The sequence below is a fragment of the Gavia stellata genome, unplaced genomic scaffold (assembly GCF_030936135.1).
Source record: "Gavia stellata isolate bGavSte3 unplaced genomic scaffold, bGavSte3.hap2 HAP2_SCAFFOLD_53, whole genome shotgun sequence".
Lineage (NCBI taxonomy): Eukaryota > Metazoa > Chordata > Aves > Gaviiformes > Gaviidae > Gavia > Gavia stellata.
Genome location: NW_026776569.1, coordinates 500526 through 522474, shown reverse-complemented (window position 1 = coordinate 522474; position 21949 = coordinate 500526). Strand labels below are relative to the sequence as shown.

At 51.1% G+C, this 21949-nt stretch overlaps 1 protein-coding gene across 1 annotated transcript; it reads right to left on the bottom strand.

Annotated features, from left to right (window-relative positions):
• Window positions 1-7159: 7159 nt before the first annotated feature.
• LOC132321145 (ubiquitin carboxyl-terminal hydrolase 42-like) lies at window positions 7160-18029 on the bottom strand. The gene is made up of 13 exons (XM_059834721.1): window positions 18014-18029; window positions 17208-17408; window positions 16658-16768; window positions 16480-16582; window positions 16265-16332; window positions 16037-16107; window positions 15395-15477; window positions 15021-15132; window positions 14547-14687; window positions 14231-14331; window positions 13642-13738; window positions 12858-13304; window positions 7160-7309 (listed from the first exon to the last, which is right to left on the bottom strand). Exons 1-13 carry the CDS (start codon window positions 18027-18029, stop codon window positions 7160-7162), a joined length of 1701 nt encoding a protein of 566 aa, XP_059690704.1.
• Window positions 18030-21949: the final 3920 nt, after the last annotated feature.

The following is a 21949-nucleotide window of genomic DNA, read 5'->3' as shown; positions in this document are numbered from 1 at the left end:
TAGGCTGCCGCGCCCCAGTTTTTAGTGGCAGGGGATCCCTTGAGGGCACAAAACCTATTGTCAAGGTCCAAGGCCCCGTTCTGAGGGCTGGAATCCCCATTTTGAGAGTCCAAAGTCTCATTTTGAAGGTCCAAGTACTCTTTTTGAGCATCCAAATCCTCATTTTAGGGCCCTTAGCCTCATTTTGTGCCTCCAAATAGTCATTTTGAGGGCCCAGAGCCTCATTTTGAGGGCCCAAATAGTCATTTTGAGGGCCCAAAGGCTCATTTTGAGCTTCTGCCAACCTGTTTTTAGGCTGCCACGCCTCAGTTTTTAGTGGCGACAGATCCCTTGAGGGCACAAAACCTAATGTCCAAATGCGAAGCCTTGTATTGAGGCCCAGAATCTTCATTTTGAGGGCCTGAAGCCCCTGATTTGAGCGCCGAAATCTTCATTTTGAGCATCGAATTCTTCATTTTGAGGGCCCGAATCCCCTTTCTGAGGGCTGAAATCTTCATTTTGAGGAAGGAACTCCTTGTTTTGAAGGTCAAAAGCTTTATTCTGAGGGCCCGAATCCCCATTTTGAGTCTCCAAAGCCTCATTTTGAAGTCTGAAAGTCTTCTTTGAGGGTATATTTCCTCATTTTGAGGCCCCAAATAGTCATTTTGAGGGCCGAAAATCTGATTTTGATCTTCCAAAACCTCATTGTGACGGTCCAAATACTCACCTTTTGGGTCCAAATAGAAAGTTTGAGGGCCCAAATCCTCATTTTGAGGGTCCAAATTGTTATTTTGAGGGCCCAAAATCTCATTGTGAGGGTCCAAATTGTCATTATGAGGACCCCAGACATCATTTTGAGGGCCCAAAGCCTCATTTAATGGTTTGAAGCCTCATTTTGAGGGTCCAAACAGTGATTTTGAGGGTCCAAACAGTAATTTTGAAGGGTCCAAAGAGGCATTTTGAGGGGCCAGATGGTCATTTTGAGGGTCCAAAGCCTCATTTTGCGCCTCCGCAGACCAGTTTTTAGGCTGCCACGCCTCACTTTTTAGTTGCAATGGATCCCTTGAGGGCACAAAACCTATTGTCAAGGTCCAAAGCCCCGATTTGAGGGCCAAAATCTTCATTTTGAAGGTCCAAGAATTCTTTTTGTGCATCTAAATCCTCATTTTAGGGCCCGTAGCCTCATTTTGTGGCTCCAAATAGCCATTTTGAGGGCCCCTAGCCTCATTTTGAGGGTCCAAATAGTCATTTTGAGGGCCCGTCGCCTCAGTTAAGGCTCAAAGCCTCATTTTGAGGGTTTGAAGCCTTGTTTTGAGCCTCCAAATCCTTATTTTCTTCAAATTGTAATTTTGAGGGTACAAATAGTCATTTTGATGGTCCAAAGACTCATTTTAAAGGCCTAAATAGTAATTTTGAGGGCCCAAAAACTCATTTTGACAGTCCAAATACGCATTTGGAGGGCCCAAAGTCTGATTTTCAGTGTCCAAATGCTAATTTTGAGCCTCAAATAGTCATTCCGGGTCCAAGCCCCCATTTTGAGGGCCGGAATCCCCATTTTGAGAGTCCAAAGCCTCATTTTGAGGGTCCAAGTATTCTTTCTGAGCATCCAAATCCTCGGTTTAGGGCCCGTAGCCTCATTTTGTGGCTCCAAAGAGCCATTTCGAGGGCCCAGAACCTCATTTTGAGGGCCCAAATAGTCATTTTGAGGGCCCGTAGCTTCATTTTGAGGGTCCAAATAGGCATTTTGAGGGTCCAAATAGTCATTTTGAGGGCCCAACGGCTCATTTAAGGGTCAAAGCCTCATTTCAAGGGTTTGAAGCCTCCTTTTGAGCATCCATATCCTTATTTTGAGGGTTCAAATGGTAGTTTTGAGGGCCCAAATAGTCATTTTGAGTCTCCAAAGCTGCAATTTGAGAGTCCAAAACGACATTTTAAAGGCCCAAACAGTCATTTGGAGGGTCCAAAACTTAATTTTGAGGTCCCAAAGCCTCATTTAAGGGTTCGAAGCCTCATTTTGAGGGTCCAAATCCTCATTTTGGGCATCCAGACAGTAATTTTGAGCATCCAAACAGTAATTTTGAGCGTCGAAATTGTCATTTTGAGGGTCCAAAGCCTCATTGTGACCGTCCAAAACCTCATTTTGAGGACCCCAGGTGTCATTTTGAGTGTCCAAAACTTCATTTTGAGGTCCCAAGGCCTCATTTTGAGGGTCCAAAGCCTCGTTTTGAGGGCCCAAATCCTCCTTCTGAGCGTTCAGATAGTGATTTTGAGCGTCGAAATAGTCATTTTGAAGGTCCAAAGCATAATTTTGAAGGGTCCAAAGAGGCATTTTGAGGCGCCAAATGGTCATTTTGAGGGTCCAAAGCCTCATTTTGGGCCTCCGTGGACCATTTTTTAGGCTGCCACGCCTCAGTTTTTAGGGGCAATGGATCCCTTGAGGGCACAAAACCTATTGTCAAGGTCCAAAGCCCCGATTTGAGGGTCCAAAGCTGTGGAGGAATGGTTTAGTAACAAGGGACACGATCTGATTCCCATGAGCAACTCAGTCTCTGATGAGAGGAAAGGCTCAGAGGGAACCGCTAACTGTCCTTGAAAGCCTGTTGTGATAAGAGACAGCGGAATGGTAAACAAGAAGAAGGAGCTACATCCACGAAGAGGAGAATTGCTTCTGTGCGTGCACAAGAGCACTGTACCAATCACACTCGCCGCCCTGGCGCATGAACAGAGGCTGTAAGCCAATTATACAACTGTTGCGGACGCGTGTTCTTGGCATCTGTCTATATATACTCTGTAAGCTTGAATAAAGGGGAGAACGACTATACTCATACTGAGATTTCATCGTTACTCCGGGTGGTTCTCCCTCTCCAACACAAAGCCTCACTTTGAAGGCCCAAGTATTCTTTCTGAGCATCTAAATCCTCATTTTAGGGCCCGTAGCCTCATTTTGTGGCTCCAAAGAGCCATTTTGAGGGCCCAGAACTTCATTTTGAGGGCCCAAATAGTCATTTTGAGGGCCAAACCCTCAGTGAAGGCTCAAAGCCTCATTTCGGGGGTTTGAAACCTCGTTTTGAGCGTCCAAATCCTTATTTTGTGACTTTCAAATTGTAATTTTGAGGGCCCAAAAAGTCATTTGGAGGGTCCAAATATTCATTTTGAGGGCCGAAAATCTGGTTTTGATCTTCCAAAACCTCATTTTGACGGTCTAAATACTCACGTTTAGGGTCCGAATAGACAGTTTGAGGGTCCAAAGCCTCATTTTGAGGGTCCAAATTGTTATTTTGAGGGCCCAAATCCTCATTGTGAGGGTCCAAAACCTCATTATGAGGAACCCAGACATCATTTTGAGGGTCCAAAGCCTCATTTAATGGTTTGAAGCCTCATTTTCAGGGTCCAAATCCTTTTTTTGAGGGTTGAAATAGTAATTTTGAGGGTCCAAAGCCTCATTTTCAGGGTCCAAACACTAATTTTGAGCATCCAAACTAATTTTGAGGGTCCAAATTGTCATTTTGAGGGTCCAAAGCCTCATTTTGTGCCTCCGCAGACCGGTTTTTAGGCTGTCACGCCTCAGTTTTTAGTAGCAATGGATCCCTTGAAGGCACAAAACCTATTGTCACGGTCCTAAGCCCCGATTTGAGAGTCCAAAGCCTCATTTTCAGGGTCCAAGTATTCTTTTTGAGCATCCAAATCCTCATTTTAGGGACTATAGCCTCATTTTGTGGCTCCAAATAGCCATTTTGAGGGCCCAGAGCCTCATTTTGAGGACCAAAATAGTCATTTTGAGTCTCCAAAGCCTCATTTTGAGAGTCCAAAACCACATTTTAAAGGCCCAAGTAGTCATTTTGACATCCCAAAGCCTCATTGCGATGGTCCAAAACCTCATTTTGAGGACCCCAGATGTCATTTTGAGCGTCCAAAACTTCATTTTGAGGTCCCAAGGCCTCATTTTGAGGGTTCAAAGCCTCGTTTTGAGGGTCCAAATACTCATTTGAGGGTCCAATGCTTCATTTTGAAGTTTGGAAGTCTTCTTTTGTGGGTATAATTCCTCATTTTGAGGGCCCCAAATCTGATTTTGATCTCCCAAAACCTCATTTTGACGGTCTAAATACTCACGTTTAGTGTCCAAATAGACAGTTTGAGGCCCAAAGCCTCATTTTGAAGGTCAAACAGTAATTTTGAAGGTCCAAATAACCATTTTGAGGGTCCAAATTGTTATTTTGAGGGCCCAAATCCTCATTGTGAGGGTCCAAATCCTCATTCTGAGGGCCCAAATAGTCATTTTGAGGGTCCAAAGCCTCATTTTGAGGGTCCAAAATTTCATTTTTGTGCCTCCGCAGACCAGTTTTTAGGCTGCCGCGCCTCAGTTTTTAGTGGCAAGGGATCCCTTGAGGGCACAAAACCTATTGTCAAGGTCCGAGGCCCCGTTTTGAGGGCCGGAATCCCCATTTTGAGAGTCCAAAGTCTCATTTTGAAGGTCCAACTGTTACAAATCTGTAATATATAGACTCACCTACACAATGTATGTAGGTGATAAGGCGCTTCTTTATTGCAGCGCTGGACGCACAGGGGTTCGCTCCACCGTGTACGTGCTTAGTTTCTCTGCCAGAAAAGTTATATACAATCAAAGTATACATATTCATCATATTTCCAAGAAACAATTAACATATTCATACAATTTCCGAGAACTCATTAATATATGTAAATGCTCGTGACGCATGCGCCTCCAGGTACACAGGTGGTCGTCTGTCGTGGTTTAAGCCCAGCTGGCAACTAAGCACCACACAGCCGCTCACTCACTCCCCCCAAGTGGGGTGGGGGAGAGAACCAGAAGAGTAAAAGTGAGAAAACTCGTGGGCTGAGATAGAAACAGTTTAATAGGTAGAGCAAAAAACACCGCGCGGAGAAGCAAAGCAAAAGAAGGAATTCATTCACCACTTCCCGTCGGCAGGCAGGTGTTCAGCTATCTGCAGGGAAGCAGGGCTCTATCACGCGTAGCGGTTGCTCGGGAAGACAAACGCCATTACTCCGAATGTCCCCACCTTCCTTCTTCCTCCCCCGGCTTTATATACTGAGCATGATGTCATATGGTATGGAATACCCCTTTGGTCAGATGGGGTCAGCTGTCCCGGCTGTGTCCCCTCCCAACTTCCCGTGCACCCCCAGCCCACTCACTGGTGGGGTGGGGTGAGGAGCAGAAAAGGCCTTGGTGCTGTGTGAGCCCTGCTCAGCAGTAACTAAAACATTCCTGCTTTATCAACTTTGTTTCCAGCCCAAATCCAAAACACAGTCCCATACAATCCAAAACACAGCCCCATACTAGCTGCTATGAAGAAAGTTAACCCCATCCCAGCCAAAACCAGCACATCGTCCAAGGTCCTCTGGTGGTCGTCCATAGTCTTCCTCATGGTGTCCTTTAGTTGAACCCAATCTTTGCGCATGCTCAGGTTGGTTGCAAAATTCCATTCTTGGAATCTTCTTCAGTTTCCTTTACTGACCAGGCCTACAACTTATCATTCTCTTGACAAGCAAACTTTACCTATTCACAATGCTACATTGTTCAACACTTAGTTTATGATTAAATCACAGATAAATCATACCTAGTTACCGTCATACAGAATATATGATGTAATTTATTTTTTATTAATTGCTCTCTGGATTATACTATTCTATCAATATCCATACTTAAAATAAACAATGGTTATTTCTATTAATATTTATTGATTGGCATTCTTGATATTTGAATCAAGATGGGAAAGGGAAGGAATTTTCCAAGCAGCATCGCTGGTGCATATCAGGTCACATTGTCACAGGACTCAAACAAGACGTTTATATTCAATTCTTAATCGTTCCACCTCGTTACTGTGAGTTTCTTAGTATGGAACAGTGACTCCCTGGTGAGGTTCCTATGGTTATTGTTTCTAACTTAACAATCCTAACTTATGCATTTGTATTTTATTATTTCATTTATTATTTATTTTTATTATTTTTTATTATTTTGTTTATTTTTTATTTATTAAAAATATCAGGGGGTCCAAAGTCTCATTTTGAAAGTTCAAATAGGAATTTTGAGGGTCAAAATAGGAATTTTGAAGGTTCAAAACCTCATTTTGAGGGTCCAAACAGGCATTCTGAGGGTCCAAAGCCTCTTTTTGAGGGTCCAAAGTCTCATTTTGTGCCTCCACAGACCCGTTTTTAGGCTGCCACGCCTCAGTTTTTAGTGGCGACGGATACCTTGAGGGCACAAAACCTAATGTCAAAATCGGAAGCCTTGTATTGAGGGCCAAAATCTTCATTTTGAGGGATGAAATCCTCATTTTGAGGGCCTGAAGCCCCTTTTTGAGGGCTGAAATCGCATTTTGAGGAATGAAGTCTTTGTTTTGAGGGCCAAAAGCTTTGCTCTGAGGGCCCGAATCCCCATTTTGAGGGTCTGATTTTGATCTTCCAAAACCTCATTTTGACGGTCTAAATACTCATGTTTAGGATCCAAATAGACAGTCTGAGGGCTCAAAGCCTCATTGTGAGGGTCCAAAGAGTCATTCTGAGGGTCCAAATGCTCATTACGCCCATTGAATTTCTTCTTGTGTTGCCCATTCTTGCACTTCCTACACGGGAGAAGTGCTATCCGTTATCACTGCGGATGACATCAGGAGTAGGTAGACTTGAGAACCAAAACCATAGCCCTCATACTGTATTTCACCCATCGGCCTTCGGGCACTTTGTTGCCAAAAGCAAGCCAGAGGCGACTTCCGCTCCTGCAAGAATGCATCGATGCATCGGCGTTAGCGTGGCTGATGTGAGGGGAGACGATCTGGGGTCAGATCCTGAACACGGGGACTGTGGGCCATATCCGCAGCTGCGGCTGAATGGCCCCAGAGTCCTAAAAAGGCCGCACAAGAGGAGCGAGGAGGGGAGCCCTGCCCGAGTGCTGCCCACAGGGCTGGGCTGAAGGGCAGCTGTCTTTGCAGAGCACCCATCTGTAGGGCTCAGGCTCCCATGGCAGCCTTACATCACCAAAGAGGGGCAGGAACTTTTCCGCCAGCTGCAAAGCGATGACGCTGGCCTCCTCCCTCTTCACATGACGCATCGTGTTCCTGCGGAATACCAGGGCCTTCATCTTGACATCAGTGTTGGCATCCTGCAGGGTCTCCATGACGTCCGGCAGCAGGACCGGCATTTTTCTTGCCTATATGCTCACCGTCTCAGGTGTCTTCGCAAGCGTGATGAGGGCCCTGAGCACCAGCGAGAGCATCACCAGGCTTGGATGCCTCAGGTACCTCTGGGCCTTGTACAGGGCAACAAACTCCTCTGTTTTGACGTCAGCGCAGAGCAGCAGCTGAAATGAAGTCAGCAGGGAGAGACCAGCAGAGCCCGCCGGGCTCCCTCCACCGCGCTGGCACAAAGGAGGCAGGACACGCGGGCGGTGGCAAGTGTCTCCTCTCCCCAGACTTGAAGCTCCCTCAGCCTGTGTAGAGGCCACGCCTCTGCCCCAGGCTCAGCAACTGGCATGACTCTGGCTTCTGCCCCTTTCTCTGCCCCTGCCCCAGGTTTGCAGGAGATTCAATAGAAAATCCTTTATTGGTTGGAGACAAAAGGGATGGAATGTCCCTGACGACCTCTATAGTTATATAATTCCCAAGCAACGGGTAAAAGGAAAAAGAAGGAAGGGTAAGAATCAACAAGAGAAAAGGAGAAATAGAAAAGAGAGAGACATATCACCACCCTAGGTTCCAGCGATGTCTTATCCTGCGTAGTGTCTCGTTCGTGGTTCCTGGGTGGTGGGGCGCCTTCACCCAGTCTGTCCTGGCGTCTTTTATAGTCTCTTTCTTCCCAGGACCCTCTTTTCAGGCAGACTCTCGACACACAGGAGCACTATTCACTTGGAGTGCTTGGAACGTTCTCAAGACGAGTAACTTTTGAGTAGATAGAAAGTTCATTTTGAAGACTGAAATCTTCATTTTGAGGAACAAAAACTTAGTTTGGGGGCTGGAATCCCCATTTTGAGGGTCCAAAGCCTCATTGTGAGGGTCCAAAACCTCATTTTGAGGGTCAAAACAGTAATTTTGAGGGTCCAAATGGTCATTTTGAGGGTTCAAAGCCTCATTTGGGGCCTCCGCAGACCTGTTTTTAGGCTGCTAAGCCTCAGTTCTTGGCGGCGAGGGATCCCTTGAGGACACAAAAACTAATATCAAGGTCCAAAGCCTTGTTTTGAGGGCCAAAATCTTCATTTTGACCATCAAAATCTTCATTTAGAGGACCCAAACCCCCATTTTGAAAGCTGAAATTTTCATTTTGAAGAATAAAATCTTTGTTTTGAGGGTCCAAATAGCCATTTTGAAGGTCCAAAGCCTCATTTTCAGAGTCCAAATAGTCATTTTGAGGGCCCAGATCCTCATTGGGAGGGGCCAAAATCTGATTTTGAGAATGCCATGCCTCATTTTGAGGGTCCAAAACTTCATTTTGACGGTCCAAAGAGTCATTTTGAGGGCCCAAAGCCTCATTTTGAGAGTCCAAAGCATAATTTTGAAGGTCCAAAGCCTCATTTAAGGGTCCGAAGCCTCAATTTGAGGGTCCAAATAGTCATTTTGTGGGTCCAAATCATAATTTCCAGCATCCAAATAGACATTTTGTGGATGCAAATCCTAATTTTGAGGGTTCGAATAGGCATTTTGAGGGTCCTTAGTCTCATTTTGAGGGTCTAAATAGCCATTTTGAGGGTCCAAAATCTCATTCTGAACGTCCAAATTGTTATTTTGAAGTCCCAAAGCCTCATTGTGAGGGTCCAAAACCTCATTTTGAGGGCTCGAAGCCTCATTCAACGGTCCAAAGCATCATTTGAGGGTCCAAATCCTCATTTTGCAGGTCCAAATACTTATTTTGAGAGCCCATAGCCTCATTTTGAGGGGCTAAAGCCTCATTTGCAGGGTCCAAATCCTCATTTTGAGGATCCAAACGCTCATTTTGAGGGTCCAAATCCTCCTTTTGAGGGTCCAAATTCTCATTTTGAGGGTCCAAATAGGCATTTTGAGGGTTCAAAACATCTGCCGCCATTTTCTGCAAGAAGGACGTCAAATTGCCCGCTCTGCAGTGGACGGAGGTGGGAGATCAAGTTCCCTGCGCAGGGAGCAGATGACTACCTGGAGCATGTCATCGCGTCCCCCCGCCCTGTGTAGCCATCAGTCGCCACAGCCCGCCAGCTCCGACACGGAGGAGGAAGCGAGAACATTGGAGGTCACCCTCCGCAGGGGTCCCAGCTGTGCCCCGCCTGTGCCCGTCCCTGCAGAACAGGAGCAGCCGCAGGAAGAGCCAGGGGAGGCAGCAGCAGCGGGTCCCTCTGCCCGGGGCCTCAGCCGCAGCTCCTCCACTCCTGGACAGGGCAGGTCTTCCCATGCCGCTTTCTCCCCCTTCTCCTGGTGCCTTTCCTTGCTCCCTGCACCCCGCTGTGGGTAGCACCAGCCTGCTGGGGGGCACAGCCGTAGGCTTCTGCTCTGCTCTGGTTTCTCTCTGCTGTCTGACATCAGCCAGGGCAACCTTGCTACGGGGAGGGCTGTCAAGGAGGCACGGACAACAGGCAGGGGCATCCGAGCCGGAGGCGAGCCTTGGCGTAACGGTATTTGGCAGGTACAGAGTGATTTCTACCAGCCCAAGCCTTTACCAAGGCAAACAAGACCTTCAGCTTTCACCTACAACAGGCTGGCACTTCACTTCTCATTTGGGCAACAGAGAAAGGGATGAAGGGAGGTGGGGTCGTCCCAGATCACAAAACAACTCCTTGCTGATGCTCAGCTTCTGGAAGCTCCCGGCTCCCAGTCCTGGGTAAAGCAATTCACGTGTCTGAGAGGAGCTCCTGAATGGGGAAGCGAAAGGTTTTCTCTGTGTAGGGCTGGCGCGACCAGAGATATTTCCAACGTTTTGTACAACATCTCTACTCCAGGACAAAGGTGGAACTGTAGACTATCACCAGAGGAGAAGAGATAAGGAGCATGAGCTGCGAAGGTGCAGATGTTGACAAGAGGCACCTGCTCAAACGTCACCTCTTTGCGTACGCCCCGTCCACTCCCATTCTCCTAAAATCCCACAGTTGTGGTACCAGGAGGGCTTTGGTAGGGAGGCATCATCTTCTAAGACAAATCCTATCAGCACTACCTCCAAGAGAAAGTACAATGATGGTTGGGTTGGGTTGGGTTGGGTTGCGTTGGGTTGAGCTGGTTTTCGAGCCCAGGTTGCACAGCTGTAGAAACTGCAATGCCTTCAGCCCACGCTGTCCTCTTTATAGCACAGCATAGCATACAAGAGAATAAAATATTTCATTTGGAAGGGACCTACAAGGATCGTCTAGTCCAACTGCCTGACCGATTCAGGGCTGACCAAAAGTTAAAGCATGTTGTTAAGGGCGTTGTCCAAACGCTTCTTAAACACTGAGAGGCCTGTGGCGGTGCTTCAGCACCCTCTCGGTAAAGAAATGCCTCCTAAGGTCAAGTCTGAACCTCCCCTGGGGCAGCTTTGAACCATTCCCATGTGTCCTATCCCTGGGAGAAGTGCTCAGCACCTCCCTCTCCACATCCCCTCCCCAGGAAGCTGCAGAGAGCAACGTCTTCGCCCCTCGGCCTCCTTTTCTCCGAGCTAGACGAACGCAAAGACCCGCTCTCAGCCCTCAACACTGAGGCTCAGCCCAGCTCCCGCAGCAGGACGGAGCAGAGACATCTCCCCCTTCCCCTGGGGCAGCCATCCCCAGCGCTCAACAGGCAAACTGCCCGGCCTGCCTGCGGCAGCGGCGCATCGAACAGCGCCGGGCCGAGGGGCAGCCGAGGCAGGAGAGCGACCCCGCGCTCAGCAGGATCGGGCCGCTCCCTCCTGTGCTGCTGCGAGCAGCGCTGGCAGGATGAGCCCTCCCCTGCTCGGCCTCTGGCTCGGCTACACCCGGCAGCCGGAGGGGTGGGAAAAGGGAAACGGGTTTGTGCTGCTCTTACCACGGGTGTCCTCAGCCAGTGCTACACTGGTGGGAACTGGTTTAGGCTGGGGGAGAGGATGCAATTCATGTAATTAACCAATTAGGCAATTAAAAAGGGAGCAGGAGAGCAGCAACAAACCCCAACGATAACGGCTTCCCCCAGCCCCACTCTTCCCAGGCTCAGCCTCACTCCTCCCTTCCCGACTCCTCCGCCCCCTCTCCCCTCCAAGCGGCACAGGGCGATGGGGAATGGGGCTGTGGGCAGCCCACAGCGCCTCGTCTCTGCCACCCTTTCCTCCTCCTCACCTTGTCTCCCTGCTCCCGCCTGGGCCCCAGGGGCCGCAGCTCCTGCCAGGAGCCTGCTCCGGCCTGGGCTTTTCTCCAGGGGTTGCAGCTTCCTGGTGGAGCTGTCGATGGCCGCCTGATGGGGACAGCGTTGGTGGCTGGATCCATTTCACAGCATCACAGGCTACTTGAGGCTGGCCGGGAGGTCACCTGGAGGGTGAAGTCACCTGGTCCAACCCCCCTTGCTCAAGCAGGGCCACCTGCAGCCGGTTGTCCATGACCACGTCCAGAGGGCTGTGGAACATCTCCAAGGATGGAGACGCCACCAGCTCCCTGGGCACTCTGTGCCGCTGCTCGTCACCCGCACAGCACCCTTTGCACTTCCCCTTGCTGAACTGCATGAGGTCCCTGTCAGCCCATCTCTCCAGCCTGCCCAGGTCCCTCGGGATGGCAGCACGGCGCCCCGGCCTAAGCGCCACTCCTCCCCGTCTGGTGCCATCTGCCAGCTTGCTGAGGGTGCACTCTGCCCCATCATCCAGACCATTAAGGAAGATGTTAAACAGGATTGGAGCCAGTACTGACCCCTGGGCAACACCAGGAATTACCGGCCTCCAACTCGTCTTGGTGCCACTGAGCAGCACCCTCTGGGCCCGGCCGTTCAGCCGGTTTTTGGTTCCCCTCGCTGTCAGCTCATCCAGCCCATTTCTGTTTGTGTGACTTGAACTCCATATTTAAAAAGAAGAGATTGGAAGATGGGCATGTGCAAGCACACGGCTTTCAAAATCTCAAGATATAAACCTCCCACAGTGGGTATTTCCACCAAAAGCCTCAAAACCGAGAGAGAAGAAAACACCCTGGAAGGCCAACAAATGTTTTTAATTCTGGCTTTGGCTTTTCTGCCTGTTGGTTCCAAAGGAGTGTTGTTTTTGCAAGGCGATACCAAAATCTGACCACGGATTAAAGGTCTTCCTCGAGGGACCTGTGGGCAGGCGGGCCAGGCGGCAGAGCTGTCCATCGCTCTGGAAGGTCTCTCTGAGCTCTTCCTGGCCAGAGGCAGCACTGGGAGGAGGGACAGGGTGGGCTGCTGGTGCCCTTAGTGCAGCTTGGTCCCTGCTGGGGGCAGCTTTGGTGCTTCCTGGATTCCTCCTCCTCCTCCTGCTCCTCTCTGGCTTTGCAGGAGTCAGATGTGCTCCTCCCTCAACCAGGGTCACAAGCTGCCCCCATCACCGCTGCAGTGTTTGTCTGGCATGTCTCTCTGGGGCGCTGAAACCCTTCTCCTCCTCCCTGCTGAGGGGTCACAGTCCGTGGTGGCCACAAACCGGCTGCGGAGATCATAGCCCCGTGGCGGAGATCTACTCCGCTCTCTCTGCCTCAGCCAAGTTTGCCCCCCAGCAGCCCTGGGTGCGGGAGCCAACTGGGAGCTGGCGTTGGAGGGCCCTGGAGCTCCATCATCCCTTGGGGCTCGGTCACAACGTGGAAGACTTATTCTCCCCCTCCTCCTCCTCCTCCTTGCTGAGCAGTACTCTCTGTACTCTACAAAACGGCTGCGGAGATCATAGCCCCGCCGCGGGGATCTGCTCCGCTCTCTCTGCCTCGGCAGGGTTTGCTCCCAAGCAGCACTGGGTGGGGGAGCCAACTGGAAGCTGACATCGGAGGGCCCTGGAGCTGTGTCATCCCTGGGAGCATGGCCACAATTTGGAGGACCAGTTATCATCCTTCTCCTCCCTGTTGAGTGGTCATAGTCCGTGGCGTCCACGAACCAGCTGCGGAGACCACTGCCCCACTGCGGGGATCTGCTCCAGGCCCTCTCCCTGGCCCCGTTCCTCTGGCAGCAGGAAAAAGGGCTGAATCCGTGCTCCTCGTCGTTGTCATCTTCTCGCACGCTGTGCAGCGCACGGTCAAATGGTTGATGGTAGAGCAGGAAATCAGGCTGTCTTCTGGGCACGGCGGAGGTGACGCTGAGCCTGCCTGGCCAGATGAGGCACGGCCGGCCTGCAGACGCCTCCCGGGCACCTGCCCAGGTTAGCTGGCTGGTGCCGGCTGGTGTGGAAGAGCTGCCGTGCTCTGGAGAGTCCTCCATGCCCACCGCCATGTCCTGCAAAGAGAGCTGTGAAAAGGTCCTGCCCTTTCCTCCCAAGAGGACCACAACAGTGGGGAAACCCCAGGAGCTCTGGGAGGGGACAGCTAAAGGCCTCCCAAAGGCTCTTCTGGAGGGCTGCCAAGGCAGAAGGGCCAAAGGCGGACAAAGGGGATGGATCTAGGCGGGATGCTTTCAGAGGGAGCAGCCTCGCGGCTGTGGAGAAAGCTGCAGTGTGGGAGGGAAAAGAGAGCAACGCCAAGATCCCAGAAAGAAATGCGCCTGGTGCCCTGACCCACTTCCCCAGAGCTACCTTAGTCTGACGAGGCAGATCCCATGCTCCCACAGAACCCGCCTGCTTGCTGCCGGCCGCCCACTGACTGAGGAAGGAGCGGGCATGTGATGGTGCCGGTGAGGAAGAAGTCCTTTCTCCCATTTTCAGATCGGAGCGTCTGGAGAGAAAGAGTGATCTCTGTTTAGGGCTGTTCTCACAGCCTCCTCTGGGGTTCAGTTCCAACCTGTCATTTTCTCAGGGCAGATTCTATGACAGAGAGAAGACGCAACCAAAACTACAAGTGGGAAATTCGATTAGGGTCTTCCCACCAGGTCTGCCCCTGTCGGAGCAAGACCTCGTCTTTACACCCCCTACACCCTCCGTTTCATAGAATCATAGGATCATCAAATGGTTTGGGTTGGAAGGCATCATCTAGTTCCATCTCCCCTGCCACGGGCAGAGACACCTTCCACTAGATCAGGTTGCTCAAAGCGCCATCCAGCCTGGCCTGGAACATGTCCAGGGAGGGACATCCGCAAGTTCCCTTAGCAACCTCTTCCAGTGCCTCACCACCTCCAGCATGAAGAACACTCAGGAGGACGAGAAGAAAAGTAGCAGAGCCAGGAAAAGGAAACACAGTATTCTGAACACAGTTAATACTGCTTATTACCTGACATAGAACAGTAAATAGGCTTGCTGCCTGAGAACTGTGTTGAAGTCACAGGGAACCACAGACGAATCGTCCATCTCGTACCACAGTCCATTGCTGGCCTGCAAAGAAGGCATCGGTATCTGGAGATGAACTGCATGGTGTCTCCACAAAAAGACAGGCAGAAAACTACAGAACCAAGAGGACGCCAAAACCGATCCAACCCGGCCGGTAAGGAGACCTTCCCCCCAAAAGCTTGGCTGCCGGGAACAGTGCCACGGAAGTTGTCTTCCCCCGGGTACGTTTTTCCCTTGTTAGGCGAGAAGTTGCTCTTCACCTTCGTGTAGCAGAAATAGTGTCCTGTATGACAGCTGCCACCGCTGTGCACCAGGACAGCATATAAGGAGTAGAGGAGGGGTTCTCCAGCTGTCTGAGACGTGTACGGCCGAAGATCCAAGTACATGGGATACCCCACAACCTACGGAGAGACCAAGAGGGCTCAGAAATGATCCTGAAATTCGACACGAAATAGCTTTCCAAGACCAGGGGCCAGAGGTTTACAAATACATCTTTTGGGGCTATTGGAAACTTGGTTTTCCCTAAAGCGATATGTCGTGGTTTGGGTGGCAGGAAAGTGTTCTCAGCCAAAGCAGCTCTGCCGGAGCAGAGTGCATGCTCATCTTCCCACGGGAGCTCTCCTGTCCCCAGAAGGGAATACGAAAATCTCAACATGAAGAGCTTGGGAAAGAGCGCACTGCTTTGGGAAACCTCCCGCTCCAGGGAGAAAGTCGCACTCCAATTGCGTACGCACCTTGCTGATCTTCCCGCCGGTGAAATGGTCAAACCTTTTCAGACACACCGTGAGAACCTTTGGCGCCCGATGGATTGTAAACCTCTTGGAGGCGGCAACCATCTTGTCACACCTGGAATCCAAGCACAGAGCCGAGTGGTGAAACGCAGCCTTAAATGCCCCCTTTTCTCCCCCCAGAAGGCCGGACAAGCTTTCACGTCTCACACGTCCTTCCGCTATTTTAAGGCTATTCGGTTGTCTAAGGCCAGATTAAAAATAAAAGCCGCGTGTCCTTGTTGTGCATCTCACCTAGAGGAAAAGATGACTTACGCTCGATGACATGCAGCACCTTCCCCCAGGATCTAGTATTAATATGTCGTTAGGAATCATCTTACTTGCTACATTTAAAGCAGTTTTCACCATCCAGCTGCTCAGGTTTCACAAAGTCCTCGAGAGCTGCGCTGACCGATGAGGCTGCCTGGAGGAGTGAGAAAGGAGAGCACTGAGCTGAGGGCAACGCCCTCGTCCCAACACTTCCTAGGAGTTGACCAGAAGAGCCAGGTAGCTGACGCTGAGGAGACCCACCCTGAACCCGCAAGCAGCGCCCAGGAGGAGGCCCAAAGAGGGGATTACGCTGAACATTCCCCTCAATTCCACGGAATCCCAGGGCCATCAAGAGCCACCTCTCTGGGGCACCGCACGGTTCAGCTACCGATGGTGTGCAGGGTCATCAATAAGGAAAACACCACAACCCATCAGCCTGGGAGTCAGACGGGTGTGGAGGGAGGGCAAAGGGAAGAAGGATGAGAGCACGTCGAGGCTGCAGAGAGGATAATTCGTGCTTGTCCGGCTTAAAGCCGGCACCTCCAGGGAGACCACTGCCACGGCCTCCCCAGAAGGACGCCTTCCATTCCACTCCCCACCCACCACCAAGCTCTCTTGTGTTTGCCGTCTACGTTTTTAAAGCCAACTGCGTTTATGCTGGAAAGCTACAGGAGCCTTGGGACGTCTGGAAGCACAATTCCAAACCCTCTTACTTTTATATCCAGAGGAACATCCAGGAAGGTCTCGTAGGCATCAGAAACCGCTTTGCAGCTCAAGCACGTGACTGGAAGGCAAATGGAAATGCTCAGCGATAGAGGGAGTGGACTGTGCGGGTTTACGCTCGGCGTACCTACTACGCCAGTCACAAGAACAGCTGTTGATCACAGGCAGACAGAAGGGCACAGACAATTCCAAGGAGAGCAATAGGTGTGGAAAAGTACCTCTGGATCTCAGAAAACCCCCAAATATTTGATGGACAACGGTAGTTGATTGAGAAGAGATGTCCAAGCTGGAAATAAATGGTAAGGCAGGGAGTTATCTCCTCCAAGAGTTTTACTTTGTCTGAAAGCCCTGGGCGCAGTTTTTCCCTGACGGGAGTACGTCGAGGAGTCCAAAGGGCTGGGGAACATTCAAAAGGTCATTTGCTTGTGCTTACTCGCTGCTTCCACTCAGACAAGCTCTCTGCATGGCATCGACAGTATAGCGTAAGAACTCGTGGGCGTCTTCCTGCATGCCAAGCTGGAAATGTTCTCCTATTCCTAAGAAAGAAGAAGTTAGGAGTTCTCTCCTACGAGAACAGAAGACACCGTGTCAAAGCACCTGAAATGACTTACGCTTGAGGACACTGAGGACAGCCCAAGGCTCGATGGCACTGGCGGAGGAACGCAAGACCATGTTAACGTGCGCTTCCATTCTGCACATCATGCAGAAGCCTAGCTGGCGACCTGAGGAGAGAGAGGAAAGCGATTTGTCAGCTTAGCAAAATATCCGTAGCAACGGGAAACTTAATGGAGAGGAGTTCTACTCTCTTCTCCTAGGGTGACAATGTCCCAACAAGCCCGGGACATTTCTGCGCGTAGAAAACTTTTTTCAGAGGGATGCTAAACTGACAGAAGTTTTGTGTGCCGTAAGCAAAGAGAGTTTAAGCTGCAGGAATAGGGACGGAGACCCGGGGCTAGAAAGAGGTGACTTTCTGAAGAGGAACACGCCTAGGTACGACAAGCGGCTTCTAGGCTTGAGCGTTCAAAGGACACCCGCTCGGGGCGGGCAGGGTGGGGGGTTGACAAAGAAGGGCTGCTTTTCCCCTCAATCAAATTCCAGGTTCTGGGAATCCTCAGGAAGTGCCCAACAGATTGACAAGGAGATGTTCCTAAAAGTACTCACACGACAAGCTGTGCTCACGAGAGAGCAGGTAGTTGGCCAGAGGGGGTGTGTACGTCAGGCACTGCAGGACGGAGTTGAGGAAGCACGTATTGTGCAGGTTGTGGAGTCCCGCTCCAGCTCTCTGTCGTTGCTGCCAGCCCATGCAAATCTTCTCCGGGGGAAAGAGGATCCTTTGTGGCGGAGCCATTCCCTCGGCAATGACTGCAGGGAAACGACGTTTGAAAAGAGGTGAGACGATACTGTTGCACAAAAGCATATTTCAAAGTCGAGTTCTGTGCAGGAGCACCCAGGACAACCAGCTCTAACCTCCAACACAGAGACATTGGGGGAAGCCTAACGCTGCCATTGAAATTTGCTTGTTAAGAAACAGCTGTGGAAGATAGTCTGTTCCCTCGCTTACGTTGCCCAAAGTCCAACAAACCCACACTCTGATTTCTGTGCCTCGGGCTACCTTCCTTTCCCTCTAGGCTCTTGAATTAGATTATCAGGTCAAGTCTTCCCTTTTCCTGATTGTAACTGGACAAAAACAAGCAAGACCCTAGCACAGAAGGTAACCCTACTGATGTCAGAGCTTTCTATGAGCAATGTCATCTTTCAACGTCTTGTACATAGTGGCAGAGGAGGGAGAAAACGCCGTTTCCTGTGTCTAATCGAAAACACCTGGGTAGATCTGGCCACTATAAGGAAACGCCCCAGACTTCACTCCAGGTTGTCAGCACATCAGCTTTCAGGGATGGAGGACCAGCCGCGTCCATCGCCTTTGGGGATTCACAAAATCCAAGCCTGCTGGGGAAACTGTTACTCACAGGAGTCGTTCCCCATTGCGGCCATCGCTCCTCTCAGGAACAGAGGGGAAAGCTCGGGATGACAAAGGATGTCAGGATGTGCTCGCGGAAGAGAAGACCAGCGCCAATCCCGTCACCTGATCGCCAAGAAATAATTGTAGCTCAACAAAATGATGGAAGAAAACCCCAAAGGAAACTCACAGAACAGCATCTGCCATCAAAACTGTTTCCGTGGTAGTTTTAACTGCTGCAGAGCCGCAGGCTGACGACCTCACCATCACTGTCACGGGGCCCTGGTTCACAGCAGTTCCAAAGGCCCTTTTGAAAGGCTCAAATGTGCGTCACCTTCTCGGAAGAGGACCTGCTGCTGACCTGTTGCCAGCTTTAGCAGCAGAGCCCTCTGGCTCTCCAGCCCACACTTTCCCACCTCGGATGCAGGAGTGACGGACCAGCTTTTGGCCACTACTTTAACGGCTGCCTTTGCCGTGCTCCTTTTCTGCCTTCCTTCCTACCGCAGCAGCCAGGGTGGGCTCCTTGTCATTCTAGGCTGAGCCCAACGCCTCAGACTACGCTGCCCCCACCTCCCACTTACCTATCCCAGGCTACGGTAGAGACATCAGAATTAGCAAATAGGAACTCTACCCATAGCGCATATCTGGCCAGCCCAGAGAGGTGTAATAGCTCAGCCGACAGCTCGGAAGGTATAGACCAGCGGAGACTTTTATCCTGTATCTACCTACTCTGTGATCTGTCCTGAAAGTCAAATCTTAATTACCTTTGAAAGAGGATGGAAGTGGAGGCCAAGTGGGCAGTAAACGATAAATGGTTGGAACAACGTAGCCACGCAAGAAGCAAAGGAAGGAGCCAAGTTATCCCGAAGGCCAGCTCAGCCCAAGTGGCTTTCACTGGCCCGCTTTTCAGGATATGAAGCCCTGGCCTGGTGAGCTCACAAGCAGCGGGCGGGTGCCGCATCACTGCCCCTTTGTGACACGGAGACGCACGGGGACGCACGGGCACGCACTGCGGCCACGCAGCCCCTGCAGCCTGGGCACCTCACGTAGCCAGCAGCTGGCAGCCGCTGGGCTTCCCCACACACTGCTGGCAAAGGGCTGTTCGTCCCCCGGCAGAGCTCCCACCTCTTCCCTGAGCCGCACAGCCAGAGGAATAAAAACCTGCCCAGGGCTGTAAGCGTGCCTGTTCACAGCTTTGGCTGGCACATTGGGTTACTGAGAGTTCCTTTTCCGCTCTTCCCAGCTACGGGACTGTGTCCGTGAGACGCGTGCAGCAAAGCACCAGGTCTCTTATGGGTTCGTTTCCAATGAATTTCATCTGCCCCCCCAAGATACAGCCTCAGGCTGACTCTGAACTAGTGCTACCACAGGAACACTCAGCAACTGGGCAGGGTTGACCCTGGCTGGCTGCCAGGCCCCCACCCAGCTGCTCTCCCACCCTGGAGCTCCAAAAATGTTCAGGAGTGGCTTTTTAGCATCTTCACATTTTCTCCCGCCTCCAGGGTTTGTGAGCTTTCTATCCGCCACAGCTTTGCCCAATTCCCACTCGGGGTGGCTGGAGGCAGTTTTATTCCCGCCCCGCTTGGCTTATGTAGTTTTGGGCAGTCCTCACTTGGGACGTCTGCTATAACCCCCTGTTCCTGCTCGGCGGGCAGTTGTATTGCTCCTGCCCTGACGAGGCAGCCGGATCTTATTCCTGCCCTACTTGAACTGTCTGGTTTGGCCCCTGCCCCACCTGGGTCATCTAGTTTCCCCAGTCCTACTCGGGGCAGTTAGTTGTACTCCTGCTCAGTCAGGGCAGGGAGTTTAGCCCCTGCTCCACTCAGGGAGGTTTTCTTCTTTTTATCCTCTACGTGGGGCATCCAGTTTGGCCACAGCCTTGCTCGGCTTTTTCTCATCACGTCCCTCTCGGGACGGCTCTTTGTTCCCCTCTCTTGCTTGGGGAAGCTCTTTTTTCCCCCTTCTCCACGCAGGGTACCTGGATTTACTCCTGCCCTGCCTGTTACAGAAAATCGTAACCAAGAAAACTCCCAAAGCGAAATGACAGTTCAGAAAGCCGACATTGGTTTATTGCTGCGCTGGGTGCATGGGGGATTTCTCCTCCTAGCATGCACACCCGCTTGAAATCATGACAAGTATTTAAACAGTTAGCAAAGTGAGTGACGTCTACCGGTCCCACCCCTTAACTAACTATTGGTTGGTACCTTTCTTACTTCACCTTAAAGTGACAGTTCTCTTTTAATTCACTACGCATGCCCAGAGAGGAGGGGGCTTATTTGGGTTGGGGGCGTTTTCTAGCTAGGAGGTGTGGTTTTCGCAGGATAATGAGGCGGGTCAGCCTTCGGACACTGTATTGGCACTCTATTCTATCTTCCTAGAAGTCGTCCTTGTGTTAATGCTTATTGTTAGTTAGTGGAGACAGATTTTATCTTTAACACGTCTAAATGCCAGGTGCATTCCTTACAAAGTGTCTTCCTTCCGTTCTTTCCATTCTTTTTCACTTATTTTTGACCTTGAGTTTTGAGATGTGCTATAACATGCTCAAGTGGCTCTTTATGCCCCTGCCCAAATCGGGGTGGCTGGTTTTGCCCCACAACCTCGCCTTCCAGCACAAAGTCAGCTTTGCTTCCAAGCCTCCTCTAGTACCGCTCCTCCAGCTGGCATCTGACATTCCGAGGTGCAAAGTTACCTCACTGCTGAGCTCATTACAGGGTCAGGGCTCAGGAGCCGGCAGCGCCTGATGCCACCCAGGGAAGCAGAGGACCCCGGCAGCTGGATGTGGGGCAGGGGGTGCCTCTGCCGCTGGCTCCTCACTCATACACTTTAGCCACGGCTTTTGTGCTGGGGCAGAGTGGCGCTCGTCACCCTTCACAAAATGCCACGGCAGGTAGGCTTGGTTGGGTGAAGGTGGCTGAAGAATTCCTGTGTCCTGAGAGGCTCCTTTTATGGAAGGCATCTTGGCCATACCTTGAACCGGCCAGAGCTTTTTCTTGCTCGACTTTTTAGTATTATTCCTCTGAAGGTTCCTGGGGGGAAAAGAAAACAGAAAAAAGAAAGATGAAAAACCCACAATATATTTCACTGCTGTTATTAGTAAAGGCAACAAGGAGCCTGGCCAGAAGCAGCTGCCAGGGCTTCCAGGCTCTAGGAAGCTCTGGCAGACCTGTGCAGACCGTGTCTGCCCTCGTCAGACACTCTTGACGTTTCTAATGCCAACTTGCAAAGCTATCTGCAGACTTGATCCATTGCCCGTCCCTGCGGTACCTAACAGTGCTGTAGCTGAGACGAACAAAAAGAGCAGTGCTCTGACTTTGCTGTCTTTGTTTACGCCAAAAGCTTCTGCAGCCATCCAAAGCTTGATGCTTTGGGATTGGCTTTCTTCTTCGAGAAGAAATACTCTCTGGGTGCATTCCAAACACACGTTGGGGTCACCTGAGGAGGATCTTCTTGGCCAAGACGTTTTGGCACCTCTGTAGCTCTCTGCAAGTTCAGAGCACAGAAGGAGACCCAACTAGTCTGCGATGCTCCTGCCAGGCACCACAAACTGTTCACGGGCACCGCTGGAACCCAACGACTTTGTTAAACACGGGAGTGACGATGCAGCCGAGGAGAGGATCTGCCTCTCAGCTGTCGCTGCCTGCTCCTTTGCAGCATCCTAACGTTTCACTCCAGCATCTCGGTACCGCCTCCCATGCCGTGGGGTCGGAGCACAGAGGAGTGATCCGCAACAGGGCAGCAGGAGGGGGCTGCTCTTCAGCCCTCTTCCGAGACTCCTCCTTTCCACCTCTTTGGCCTGGTTTCCAGGTGCTGCTCTCGATCTCGATGTGCTCGCAGGAGGTGGAGCGTCAGCGCCTGAAGATGGGTAGTAGCCTGCGGGCTGCCTGATCTGCCTTACGCCTTCTCCCTCTTCCATGACCTCGTCTGCTGGCTGCAGCAGGGCTGCTGG

Excerpts from the sequence above, each read along its gene's own strand:
- LOC132321145 (XM_059834721.1), bottom strand. Across the intron at positions 15,478-16,036 it reads ATGTTCCTCTGGATATAAAA|GCAGCCTCATCGGTCAGCGC; the intron begins GTAAGAGGGTTT and ends TCACTCCTCCAG. Across the intron at positions 14,688-15,020 it reads CCGGCGGGAAGATCAGCAAG|GTTGTGGGGTATCCCATGTA; the intron begins GTGCGTACGCAA and ends GTCTCTCCGTAG.